The sequence below is a fragment of the Akanthomyces muscarius genome, chromosome 1 (assembly GCF_028009165.1).
Source record: "Akanthomyces muscarius strain Ve6 chromosome 1, whole genome shotgun sequence".
Lineage (NCBI taxonomy): Eukaryota > Fungi > Ascomycota > Sordariomycetes > Hypocreales > Cordycipitaceae > Akanthomyces > Akanthomyces muscarius.
The window spans coordinates 32,767-46,416 of record NC_079241.1 but is presented as its reverse complement, the minus strand read 5'-3'; the positions used below and the strand labels follow the sequence as shown (position 1 = coordinate 46,416).

The window sequence follows — 13,650 nt, the reverse complement described above, 5'->3', positions numbered from 1 at the left end:
TATCCGCCATTTCACTGTTCCGAATTCCGGACGTATGAAAAAGAGTACCGGAAAATTAGCCTCCACATTTCCTTGTTGCTGATCAGCTTTGGGTAAGCCGTGCTCTGACACCGGTATCGTTCGTTTCGGGCAATTCCATGGTCTCCAGTCTTTCTAGAATGAAGAAACGGAATAACTAACGGTAATTAAGCCAAGACAATTTTCCAGGCCGAGTTACACTGCAGAAAGTTAACGAAGTCGTATCTATGCTGCGGTAAAACGTAGCGAAGGAACGCAAAACCACGTGGATATTGCATAGTCAGCCCAGAGGAAACTAGCGCCTTGTCTGTTACCGGGTTTCTTTAGAGTAGTCTATATAGATAGAGTACGGTATTATGTACTTGTGTAAAGAAATCATCAGTTCGACGCCAGGACGACACAGCCTTCAACATATATTTGCCTACTTTCCTATTCAACTTTAGTGATTATTGCTGCCTTTGGTCTCTTGTTACCATATTGTGTCGACCGCCTATACTGCAAACAATACATCTTTAGCAGTATACCCATTGAAAGCATTGTCAGTTATTTGTATGAATCATACAACATATTGAACTACTTACTTACAAAGCTTGTCATATAGCATCAGCTAGTAAAGGGACACAGAGCATCTTGCCATCTTGCCATCTTCATCTTGCAATCTTGACATATCACCACTCTCAATTATCAATTATCCACTCTATTACGTCATGTCACCACTACCTGCTCAAAGCGAACCCATCGCTATTGTTGGTTGGTCTTGTCGGTTCCCCGGTCAATCCAACTCGCCCTCCAAACTATGGGAGCTTCTTTGTGAGCCCAGAGACGTTCGTCAGGAATTTGGCCCAGAGCGCCTCAATCTGGGGCGTTTCTACAACAAAGACGGATCTACTCACGGAGCTACTGATGTAAAGGGTCAAGGCTATCTCCTGACTGAAGATAGTCGACTTTTCGACCCGGCCTTTTTTGGAATCAGTCCTCTCGAGGCCGACGGCATGGACCCTCAGCAGCGTATTCTGCTCGAGGCCGTCTATGAAACATTCGAGGCTGCAGGCTACACATTGGAACAGATGCGTAGTTCCAACACTTCAGTCCACGTTGGTGTCATGACCAACGATTACTCGGATATTCAGATGCGCGATATGGAAACAGTGCCCCAGTACACTGCCACTGGAACTGGCCGCAGTATCCTTTCTAACCGTATCTCTTATGTCTTTGACTTGAACGGCCCTTCTATCACCATTGATACTGCTTGCTCTAGTTCACTGGTTGCCGTTCATCAAGCCATCCAGGCCATGCAGTCTGGTGATTGCAAGGCTGCTATTGTCGGCGGTGTTAACTTGATCCTGGATCCCTCTATGTATATTATGGAATCCAAGCTTCATATGTTGTCGCCTGATTCTCAGTCACGCATGTGGAGCAGTGATGCCAATGGTTATGCTAGAGGCGAGGGAGTGGCTGCTATGATGCTCAAGCCACTTAGCGAAGCCATTCAAGATAACGACGATATCAGAGGCCTCATCCGCGGCACTGGTGTTAACTCTGACGGCCACAGCCAGGGTATTACCATGCCTAAGGCTAGCGCCCAGGCAGAGTTGATTCGCAGCACATATAGAAGAGCTGGACTCGATCCTATTAGCGATCGTCCTCAATACTTCGAATGCCATGGCACTGGAACCAAGGCAGGTGATCCAGTGGAAGCTCGCGCCATCTTTGAGGCCTTTATTGAGCAGAAGAGTGACGACGAGGAAGATGCTGAGGAGGTAACTTCTCAAGCACAGCAGGATAATGAGCAAGAGCCAATGTATGTTGGCTCAGTAAAGACGGTGATTGGCCATTTGGAAGGCTGTGCTGGTCTGGCTGGTCTGATCAAGGCAGCCCTCGCCATTGAAAACCGCACCATTCCTCCCAACATGCTCTTCTCCGAACTCAACCCCGAGATCAAAGACTATTACGGTCAATTGCAGATTGCTGCGGAAGCCCGACCCTGGCCAGCAGTTGCATCTGAGCAGCCACTCCGGGCCAGTGTCAACAGCTTCGGATTTGGTGGTACCAACGCTCACGCCATTCTCGAAAGCTACAAAAAGGACAGCGGTAGTGCCGAAGGTCAATCACAGGTAGGTAATGCCACCCAGGTCGCAGGTCATCCAGTCGGCCCGTTCGTTGTGTCCGGATTCTCGAGCGCGTCACTCCTCGGAAATCTAGGCGCTCTGCTCCAGTTGGTAAAGGACGATCTTAGCCTAAATCTGGATGATGTTGCCTGGGCGCTGCAGACTCGACGTTCCTCACACCGAGTCAAGGCTCACTTTGTGGCCGATGACCGAGAGCAGCTCATCGAGCGACTTGAAGAGTTCCTCACTGCGTCTAAGGCCATCAGCTCCAGGGAAGATGTCGGTATCTGCCCCAAGCCTGTCAACTCCAGCGAGGAGCCAGGTATCCTCGGAGTCTTCACAGGCCAGGGTGCCCAGTGGCCATCCATGGGCCGTGGTCTGCTGAAGCGATCCCCAGTGTTCCGACAGGCGCTGGAGAGATGTGATGCTTTTCTCAAGGCTCTCTTTGATGGACCTCAGTGGTCCTTGATTGCAGAGCTCGAGGCCGATGCATCCACCTCGCGAGTTGGTCAGGCCGAGATCTCGCAACCCCTTTGCACAGCCGTCCAAATCGGTCTGGTTGATATGCTGCAAGCCGCCGGCGTTGAGTTTTCTGCTGTTGTTGGCCACTCCTCTGGTGAAATCGCAGCTGTTTATTCCTGCGGTATCATCACTCTTGAAGGCGCCATCCAGATTGCCTTTTATCGAGGCAAATGGGCCAAGCTGGCACATGGACCTAATGCTAGTGGTAAAGGTGCCATGATGGCAGCTGGTATGACGCTTGAGGAAGCCGAGGAGTTCTGCGCATCTCCTAAATATCAGGGCCGCTTAGGCGTAGCTGCTAGCAATGGACCTCAAAGTGTCACCTTGTCTGGAGACGCTGATGCTATTGCCGAAGCTAAGGAGGAGCTGGATGAGAAGAAGCAGTTTGCTCGACTCTTGCAAGTAGACACTGCCTATCACTCTCACCACATGCAGAGCTGTGCTTCCAAGTATCTCGACTCTCTCACGGCTTGCAATATCCAAGTCAGCCAACCTCGCCCTGGCTGTGTCTGGAACTCGAGTGTTCGCGGTGATACTGAGCTCTTGTACGGCGACTTGTCGTCTCTCAAGGGTACTTACTGGGTTCAGAACATGGTCCAGCCAGTTCTCTTCCAGCAAGCCGTCAAGTCTTCCATCTGGCATGGAGGTCCCTTTGATCTGGGTGTTGAAGTTGGACCTCACCCTGCCCTCAAGGGTCCCACCGAACAAACGCTCAAGTCAGCTTTTGGTTCCGCTCCTGCGTATACCGGAGTGCTCAAGCGTGGTGGTAATGATGTGCAAGAGCTTTTCAGTGCTATTGGCAACTATTGGGCGCAACTGGGTCCCTCGTTTGTAGAATTTGAGGGGCTCCGCAAGTCGTTTGCTTCTGCTCCTCCCAACCCCAGCGTCCTCGCCAAACTTCCCTCCTACTGCTGGGATCACGACAAAGTCTACTGGCGCGAGTCAAGAATCTCCAGGAAGTTCCGCCAAGGTCAGGATTATGCTCACGAACTGCTGGGCCGTCGCTCGGCTGATGATACTGATCGAGAGATGCGCTGGCGCAATGTTCTAAAGGCCAGTGAACTGCCATGGGTAGCTGGCCACGAGATCCTTGGCGAGGTTCTTTTGCCTGGTGCTGCCTATGTTTCTTTAGCGTTTGAGGCAGCTATGCGCATTGCCATGGCCTCCGCAGCGAAGCGACGCATCACACTACTGGAGATTCAAGACATGAACATCCATCGCCCTATCGTCGTGCCCACTACTAAAGAGGGCATCGAGACCATCTTCACCACTCATATACTGGGCTCGAGTGATGCTGATACTTTAGAAGTCAGTTTCGTATACCACTACTGCCCCGATGAGCGCATCGGATCTCTGGTTAATACTTGTGATGGTCGACTACTGATCCATCTCGGTGATGGGAGCGAGCAGCAGCCACAGCTCCCTAGCCGAGCTGAAGTACAGGGATCTACAGCATCTTCAGATGACCTCTTGCCAGTCAATACTAAGAGCATGTACGAGCTTCTGAAAGAAACTGGGCTCAACTATACTGGTCTCTTCAAGCGTCTGCAGCAGGCCAAGCGCAAGCTCGGTTATGCTGTGTCTGATGCTTCTTGGGAAATCTCCGAGTTCAGTGACAGCTACGTTGCTCACCCCGCTGTTCTAGATGTCTGCTTCCAGAGTCTGTTCATCGCCCGATCCAGCCCAGATGTTAGCCACGTCTATGCGACTCCCCTACCTGTCCATATCAAGCGCTTGGCTTTGGACCCCAATGTTTCATGGGCTAGTGCTAGCTCTAACAGCATTGATTTGGCCATAGAATCTTTCATTACCAAGCAGGACGGCTCGTACCTTGACGGAGACTTGCACATTTACGATGCCAACTCTGGTGACGCCATTCTGCAGGTTGAAACCTTGGCAGTCAATCCCGTCGCTGAGCCCACCGCTGAGCAAGACAGCGACATCTTCTCCAGTGTCAGTCTTTACGCTGATCCTTCTTGGCGCCTTACAGAACTGGATCGAAACTCGAAACTGGATGAACGTGAGACTGTACTGGCTTACGATGTTGAAAGAGTCACGCTCTATTATGTACAGTATGTCCTCAAAGCGATTGATGTCAGTGAGAGACCCAAGCTTGCGTGGCATCATCAGTGCATGTTGGAGGCGTTTGAACAGATGGTGGAGGAAGCGCGAAGTGGCCAACATGCGTACGCCTCACCTGAGTGGCTCGATGACGATCGAGAAATTCTCGATGCGCTTATCGCAAAGCACCCTGACGTTATTGACATGATTGCCTGTCAACGAGTAGGAGAGAATATGTTAGCTGTCGTTCGAGGTGAAATCCAAATCCTCGAACTGATGATGGAGAACAACATTCTTGAACGTGTGTACATGGAAGCCTGCGGCTGGGTCATCATTATCGAGGCACTTGTCAGTACCCTGAAGCAGCTCGCGCACAAGTTTCCAAGAGCCAATATCCTCGAGATTGGAGCCGGTACAGGAGGCACGGTAAGAATCTGCCAATTCCTACTAAAGAATGGTTTTTTTTTTTTTGGAACGCTGCATTACTAATTTCAATGCTTAAATGATATAGACTTGGACGCTGTTCCAAACCATCAGTGACGCCATTGGAACCTACACTTATACCGATATTTCTACTGGCTTTTTCGAGGCAGCCGCCAACAAGTTTGCTGACTACAAGGACAAGATGATCTTCAAAGCTTTGGATGTCAGCGCTGACCCTGAGCCCCAAGGCTATGAGAAGGGCACGTACGACATCATCGTTGCCACCAATGTGCTGCACGCGACTCCTGAGCTCAACACTACTCTTGCTAACACCAGATCGCTACTGAAGCCTGGAGGCTACTTGGTGCTTGTTGAGACATCTGGTATCAGCATCATGAGATCACGTTTCGTCATGGCCGGTATGCCTGGTTGGTATCTTGGCGCTGACGATGGACGACGCCTGCATCCAGGTCTTTCCACTGAAGGATGGAATGAGCGTCTGACTGAAGTTGGCTTTTCTGGCGTTGACAGTGTATTTTATGACTCACCCGATTACGAGAAGCATTTGGTGTCACTGATGGTTACGCAAGCTGTAAATGACACCGTTGTCCAGCTACGAAACCCACTCAGCGTCAACATCTCACCTAAAAAGCAAAGCACATGTCTCCTCATTGGTGGCAAGACATTGACCGCTTCCAAGGTCTTACAGTCCATTAAAGATGTTTTGCGATCCATCGGTTACAAGAATATCAAGAAGGCCGCTACTGTGGAGGCAGTCAACCTCAGCAGTCTCTCCCGCGGCGTGGATGTCATCTGTCTCCAAGAGCTCGACAAGCCACTTTTCTCATCTGACATTTCTGCTTCTGCGCTTAGTGCCCTGCAGCGCTTATTTTTGCAGACTAAGAACATCATTTGGGTCACGCAGAACAGACTGGCAGGCAACCCTCGCTGCAACATGATGCTGGGTATCATGCGCGCATTGAAGCAGGAACTTCCACAGATGAATGCGCAAATGGTCGACTTGGAACGCATTGCCAATGCGCCTTCGGCAGCTCGAACTATTATGGAAACGTTTATGCGCCTTCGTATCATCTCCGAGCATGAACATGACGAGGAGCCACTGCTGTGGTTGCAAGAGTCAGAGCTCATTGCCAGTGCCGACCACATGCTCATTCCTCGAGTCATCCCGGACCAGGGCATCAACGAAAGACACAACGCAAAGTATCGCTATGTCAACAACACAGCATCTAGTGCCGATACTGCGGCTCAAGTAGTATCTCAACGGCGTAAACTGGTCCTGGTTGAGCCGGAAGTTACAGGCTACACTGACGACAAGACAACGGTACAAGTCAACGTCGAGTACTCCCTCCAGGCCCCATTGCTAAGTATGGCGAGAGTTTACATCTGCGTTGGACACAATGCAGATACTCAACAGGCTGTTATTGCCCTGTCTGAGGTCAATGGATCCATGATCCGCGTACTCGAGCAGAAGCTCATCTCAATCTCGTCAGCCGACGTCAGCATTAGCACAATCGAGGCCGTTGCAGCGCACATCATCGCTCGCGAGGCTTCTTGCGATGTTCAACACCATGAGGCAGCATTGTTCTACAATATCCCAGCTGGAACAAGATCAAACATCATCCAAGAAGAGTTCCAACGACAAGAAAAGCAGGTCTTCTTTGCCTCATCCAGCTCATCCACTCCTACAGACTGGATCCGCCTGCCAGCAAACAGCTCTGTCCGTGCTATGCGAGCCCTTATTCCACGCCAGGTTGCGCTATTTGTAAACTGCTCTGATATTCCTATTCGAAACTCCACCTCGCTCTACAATAGTCTTTCAGTTGGATGCAAGACTACTGAAGACGTGGTCTTCCAGCAACATCTTGCCGCTGCATACCACGACCTTTCACTCAAGGATGTTTACGACAGTATCAAAGGCTCTCTCAAGATTTTTGCAGACGCTGCACCTTCTCATCTAGTTGTCGAGGCCAATGACATTGTTGGACGCGAGGATTCCACTTTGAGCGAATCGATCATCACATCTTGGAAGTCTTCGGTTCCCTACGTCTTGGCACAACAGCCTGCCGACCGCACAGCATTGTTCCACCCTAACAAGACATACCTTATGAGTGGTATGGCTGGAGGTCTAGGTCTCTCTATTTGTGGATGGGCTTTGCGTCAAGGAGCCAAGAATCTCATCATTGCCAGTCGCAACCCCCAGATCTCGCCCGAATGGCTACAGGAAGCTAAGAATCTAGGTGCCAATGTGCAGGTGGTCAAGATGGATGCTACTGATAAAGCATCCGTTCAGTACGTCGTTGATAATGTCTGCACCATCATGCCCCCAGTTGCAGGTATCTGTAATGCAGCCATGGTCTTGCATGATAGTCTTTTCATGGACATGGATGCCGACAGCATGAATAGATGTTTGAGACCCAAAGTGGATGGTTCGTGGAATTTACACACTGCCTTTGCGAACGTCGCCCTCGACTTCTTCATTCTTCTTGGATCTGGAGCCAGTATTGTTGGAAACCCTGGACAGTCCAACTACCATGCGGCCAACGAGTTCATGGTTGCCCTGGCCGGCCAACGTCGCCAACAAGGACAAGCAGCTTCCATCATTCACATTGGAGCTGTCATGGACATTGGCTATGTCAGTCGCCAATCAGCTGGTCACAAGGCGGCTTTCCAGGCCTTGCAGGTTCCTTTGATCTCTGAGACTGATGTGCACTATGCCTTTGCTGAGGCAATTTTCGCTGGTAGGAAAGACAGCACTCGAAGCTTTGAAGTCATAGTCGGCATCAGCCGCATCAAGAAGTTTCTCGAGGAGGGAGAGCGACCTGCATGGTTGAACGACCCTCGCTGCTCTCACTTGACGTCCACTGTCAAGGTTCAAACACAGCAGCGCTCTGAAAACGCAGCTTCTTCGCATAATCTTCGAGGCCAGATGGAGTCCGCTCATACTGAGGAGGAAGCCCTACCCACTCTTCGAGACGCCTGCTGTGCCAAGCTAGAATCCATGATGCAGTTGCCTGAAGGAAGCGTTGATGTCGATCGCTCAATGATTGACATTGGTATCGATTCACTGGTAGCTGTGGAGATTCGAACGTGGTTCCTCAAAGAGCTCGGCAGTGACATTCCTGTGCTTAAGATCCTTGGAGGTCACTCCGTCGCAACAATCTGTGTCATTGCGGCCCAGCAGCTTTTGGCCAAACGTCTTGCTATCTCGCAGAAGACCGATGACTCACAAAACGATATCCCACACATCAACGCCGTCGACAGTGATAACATATCGTCTAGCGGCAACTCAGAGCATCAAGATTCACCCGGTCAAGAAAGTCCTGAAAGCCTGGGCTCTTCACTTGCGACAACAAACACCGCGCTAGGCCTTGCCGACGATTCCACAAGTGACAGCGAACAGATAGTAAAGTCAGAATCTATCTCAAGCCTTGACAAAGACACTGATCAGCTAACATCTGAAGACGAAATCTCGCAAGGAAAGCCTAGAGCGGGTGTGAAAGACCTTCAGCGTCATGCCGTCTCGCACGAAAGCAACATGACAACGGCGCAATCCCGTATTTGGGTCCTTTCCAAATATCTCTCGGATCCCACTACATACAACCTGGCATTCTTGTTTGAGGTGGCAGGCGATCTTGACGTCAACCGATTCCGAAGCGCCCTGATGCTTACCATGCAGCATCATCAGTCATTCCGAACCTGTTTTTACTCCCGAGACGAAGACGCCCAGCCAATGCAAGCTGTTTTATTTTCCCCCATCACCACATTCAAACACATTCAAGCCACTGATGACGACTGTGTTTCGAAAGAGTGGGAAGCAGCCAAATCAAGACACTGGGACATTGAGCGAGGGGACACCATGTCCGTAACGGTTTTGTCTCATGAAGACAGCGCCGCTACGAAACACGGCATTATTTTTGCGTACCACCATATCATTATGGACGCCGTCAGTTGGCGAATCTTTTTAACGGATTTGAATGCGGCGTATAATATGCGTCCATTGAAGACTCGAGGCCTCACTTGCATCGATTATACACAGCACCAATTAAAAGAGGCAAAGTCGGAGTACTACCAGACGCAATTGAAATACTGGCGGAAGGAATTCGCTTCGGCTCCGCAAGTTATGCCACTCCTTTCCACTGCAAAGACTCGCCTGCGACCAAACACTCAATCCACCAAAACACACTATGCTTGGCGCGAGATTAACGAGAAGCTGTCTGCCAAAATCAAGTCTGCATGCCAGATAACCAAGACTACGCCATTCCATTTCCACCTTGCGGTGATTCAGGCTTTCTTTAGTCTGTCTTTATCAGCGAACGAAATCTGTATTGGCGTAGCAGACTCCAATCGCATTACCAGCCATTACTCAGAGACTGTCGGCTTCTTCATGAACATGCTTCCTGTGCGTCTACCGTTGATCAGGAAAGCCCGTTTCTCTCGGATGATGCAAAGCACGAGTAGAAAGGTATTCACTGCCTTGGAGAACTCAGCAGTATCTTTTGATGCTATCCTGAACGATCTCAAGGTAGCTCGATCGGCTTCGCACACGCCTCTGTTCCAAGTCGCTGTGAACTACCGCAATGGCGCTGTTAGAGATATTCCTCTGGGCAATACAGTCATGGTGATGAGGGATGCACAAGATGCCAAGAACCCTTATGATATCAGTTTTGGTATTGTTGAGGCAAGCCAAGACCAGTCCATGGTTGAAGTGACCTTCCAAGGGTCGCTTTACGACGAGCCTGCTTGCCAGGAAATCCTCGACTCGTATATGCGCCTAGTCGAAGCTTTCTCGTCCAATCCTAGCGGCTTCGTTAACGACAACGACTTTTACAGCCCAGAAGGCGTCTCGAAAGCTGTAGCTTTGGGCCAAGGCCCACAAGTTGAGTTTGATTGGCCTTCTACGCTGCCTGAAAGATTCTTGGATATGGCTACACGTTGGAAGGATCAGCCAGCCATTAGACAAGGAACTGCTTCCTTTACTTACGGCGAATTGCGCGGCCGTGTCGCTTCTTTAGCTGCCGAGTTACAAAAAGTCGTATGCGTCGCAGGTTCTCGAATTGTTGTGCTTTGTGAGCCATCAGTAGATTTCATTACGTCGCTACTGGCCATTCTGCATATCGGTGGTATTTACATTCCTTTGGATGTTAGTCTGCCTTTGCCACGACACGAGACCATGGTCAAGACCTGCAAGCCATCACTTGTTATCTGTCATAAAGCGACACATGCACCTGCCAAAAGCCTTGCCAAGCATCTTCCTCTGGGTCTGTTGAATATTGACGACATTGGCCATGATGACTCGCAATCAACAAAGCCAGTTGCATCCGATCCAAAGTCGGCTGCCTTTATTCTCTTTACCAGTGGCTCGACCGGAACACCCAAGGGAGTCATGCTCTCGCAAGCCAATTTCATCAACCATATTGCACTCAAGAGTAACAGACTTGATCTCAAGGAAGAGAGAGAGAATGTTCTCCAGCAAAGTTCCTTGGGCTTCGATATGTCCTTGGTGCAGATCTTCTGCGCTCTGGGCAATGGAGGCACGCTCGTGATTATACCACATGAGTCTCGATGGGATCCTAGTTATATCACCAATGCCATTCTCCGAGACAATGTGACTCTTACCATTGCGACTCCTTCAGAGTACAAGCTTTGGTTAGAGTACGGTGAGACACTATCTCAAGCCAACCAATGGCGACATGCTTGCCTTGGTGGCGAGCCTATTACTGGACAGCTTGTCCGTCGATTCTCATCATTGGGCTGCGATCGGTTGACTCTAACCAATTGTTATGGACCAACTGAGATTACAGCCGCAGCTGCTTTCCACACTGTATCGGCTGTGGAAACAAAAGGTGTGCCGGGTGAAAGCATAGTTGGTAAAGCACTACCAAACTACCAAGTCTACATTCTAGATAACCAGGGTCGCCCTATGCCACCTGGATTCGCAGGTGAGATCTGCATTGGGGGCTCTGGTTTAGCACTGGGATACTTGGATTCTGCCGAGCAAACAAACTCCAAGTTTATCAAAAGCCCCTTTCGAGAGGGACGAGTATATCGCACGGGTGATATGGGCCGATTGGAGCAAGACGGAAGCTTGGTGTTGATGGGCCGTTTGGATGGCAACACTCAAATCAAGCTTGGCGGAATTCGTATGGAATTGACGGAAATTGAAGAGGCGGTGATGAACGTATTTGATGGTCAATTGGTGAATGTTGTGGTTACTGTTCGCGGAGACGCTCTCGTAGCGCACGCCACAGCAGCGTCAGGACGGGAGATTAACCACACAAAGTCTCAAACTCTCCTGCAGGAGCTTCCCCTTCCACAGTATATGCGACCTTCACAAATCTTCCTTGTTGATCAACTCCCCATGACATCAAACGGCAAGGTGGACCGCAAGGCTGCGGCTGAGCTACCACTGCCTGCCGAGACGACATCGTCGGAAGCTCGCGGTAGCAGCAAGTTCAACTTACAAGAAGGTGAACTGCGCTTGCTATGGGACAAGATACTTGTGCACAAGCAGGGTTTGTCACCAGACTCGGATTTCTTCCTAGCTGGAGGCAATTCTATCCAGCTCATTAAACTGCAGCATGCCATCAGAGAAAGTATGGGAGTATTGGTGCCGACGCAGAAGTTGTATCGAGCCTGTACGCTTCGCGACATGTCGGCAGTCATTCAATCCCAGAAAGGCAGCCAAGAACACGACGAGGAAATCAATTGGGAAGAGGAGACGTCTTGGAAACAGACTCAGCTGCATGAATTGAGCCAATTGGTATCTCACAGAGAGGCCAAGACTGGCGACAACTCTGGAGCACACATTTTACTGACGGGAGCCAACAGTTTCCTGGGTACTGCCATATTGGATACTCTGGTCAAGAATGAGGCTGTTGCAGGTGTGTATTGCATTGCTATCCTGCCCGACGAAGTAGACAAGGTACCAAGTTCGAATGATAAGGTTGTGACATACGCGGGCAGCCTTTCATTACCAACACTGGGACTGGACAACGCGCAGCGAGCAGATCTACAGAACACTGTAGATGTTGTGATACATGCTGGTGCCAATGGCCACTGTCTGAACAACTACTCGTCGGTACGTGCAGGAAATGTACAGTCGACGCGATTCCTAGCGTCTTTAGCTGTGGCGGCACAAGTGCCACTACTCTTCGTGTCGTCCAACCGAGTAACGCTCCTCTCCGGCAACAATTCTCTGCCTCCAGTGTCTGTTGCCGCGCACCACCCGCCTACTACAGGAGAGGAGGGCTTTACGGCGTCCAAATGGGCTAGCGAGCAGCTGCTAGAGAAACTGGTTCACTTTGGTCACAGTGGCCAAGATTTTGGCCTTGATGTTCAAATTCATCGACCTTGCATTGTCATTGGAGACGACGCACCAAGCTCGGATGCCCTCAATAATATTCTCCGATTCTCAAGAGCCATCAGCACCATCCCATACTACGAAAACATGGGCGGGTACCTCGATCTTAAGCCGGTAGAGCAAGTGGCAGGTGATATTGCCTCTGCCGCCATGGAAATGATTTCATCTTATGCAGGCGTCACGAGCAGTGTGCGTTATCGCCATCACTCAGGCGGGGAAAAGGTATCTATTGATGGTATGCAAAAGCACATGGAGCGCATGTACAACTGCACATTGGAAAGACTAGATATTCGCGAATGGATTCCCAAAGCGACCGAGGCTGGCTTGGATGAAATGATTAGCGTCTATCTTCTGAGCTTATTGGAGACGGGTACAACATTGCAATTTCCTTACCTGGGAGAGCAATAGTCTGTATCCTGTGGCTTTCTTAATTATTGTCGTTTGTTGTTCTTGTTGGTATTTCTCTCCTTTTCGCGTTTTGTTTTTCTTTCTGTTCTTTTATTTTTGTTATTTTGGATGTTTGTTGTTGATATTCATTGTTGATGCTTATTATTGATATTTTGAGTCTTGCATCTGTCTTTTTCTTCATTTACTTCGTTGTTAATATTGGGTAATTTATTCATTTTGCAGATTTTCATGTACGGTACATGATAAAGGAATCGATAGACAAACGTCACTGGTTATCCAAATTCCACATGCAAAAACTGCTGCGAAACTGTGAGGTAACCTACGTTAGGGTTAAAGTGGCACCCAACCAAATGGCGGTGTACGCTAAAATGGCAATCCATCGCACGGTCAGTGGCCGCATGTGGCCTCGCAGGTGCCCCGTTGCGAACAAGTTGACGACAGTCTAAAAACCCGTGCACATCAGTACGCCGACGGCCGGTAGGGCGCAAGTGGCCGTGCGGCTCGACTTGGACAATTTCAGTCCGCAAATGGGCAATAGGTCACTCGCGTCTACAAGGCTAGAGTTAGACAATTGTCCACAAGCTGGCAGGTAGGTCACAGCGTCCGAAAAGCTAAGGTTAGACAATTATCCGCAAAATGGTAGGCAGGTCACCCATCCCATGGCCCAGACTTCTCAACAAGCAGTACTGATTGATAAGGCCCATACTGATACTAATTGATTACTATATT

At 49.8% G+C, this 13,650-nt stretch overlaps 1 protein-coding gene across 1 annotated transcript; it reads left to right on the top strand.

The window, feature by feature from the left end:
- Positions 1 to 725: 725 nt before the first annotated feature.
- LMH87_004915 (uncharacterized protein) lies at positions 726 to 12,921 on the top strand (the record flags this gene model as incomplete). The annotated part of the gene is made up of 2 exons (XM_056202542.1): positions 726 to 5,135; positions 5,221 to 12,921. The coding sequence occupies 2 exons, from the start codon at positions 726 to 728 to the stop codon at positions 12,919 to 12,921; spliced, it is 12,111 nt and encodes a 4,036-aa protein (XP_056058086.1).
- Between the last annotated feature and the right edge of the window lie 729 nt (positions 12,922 to 13,650).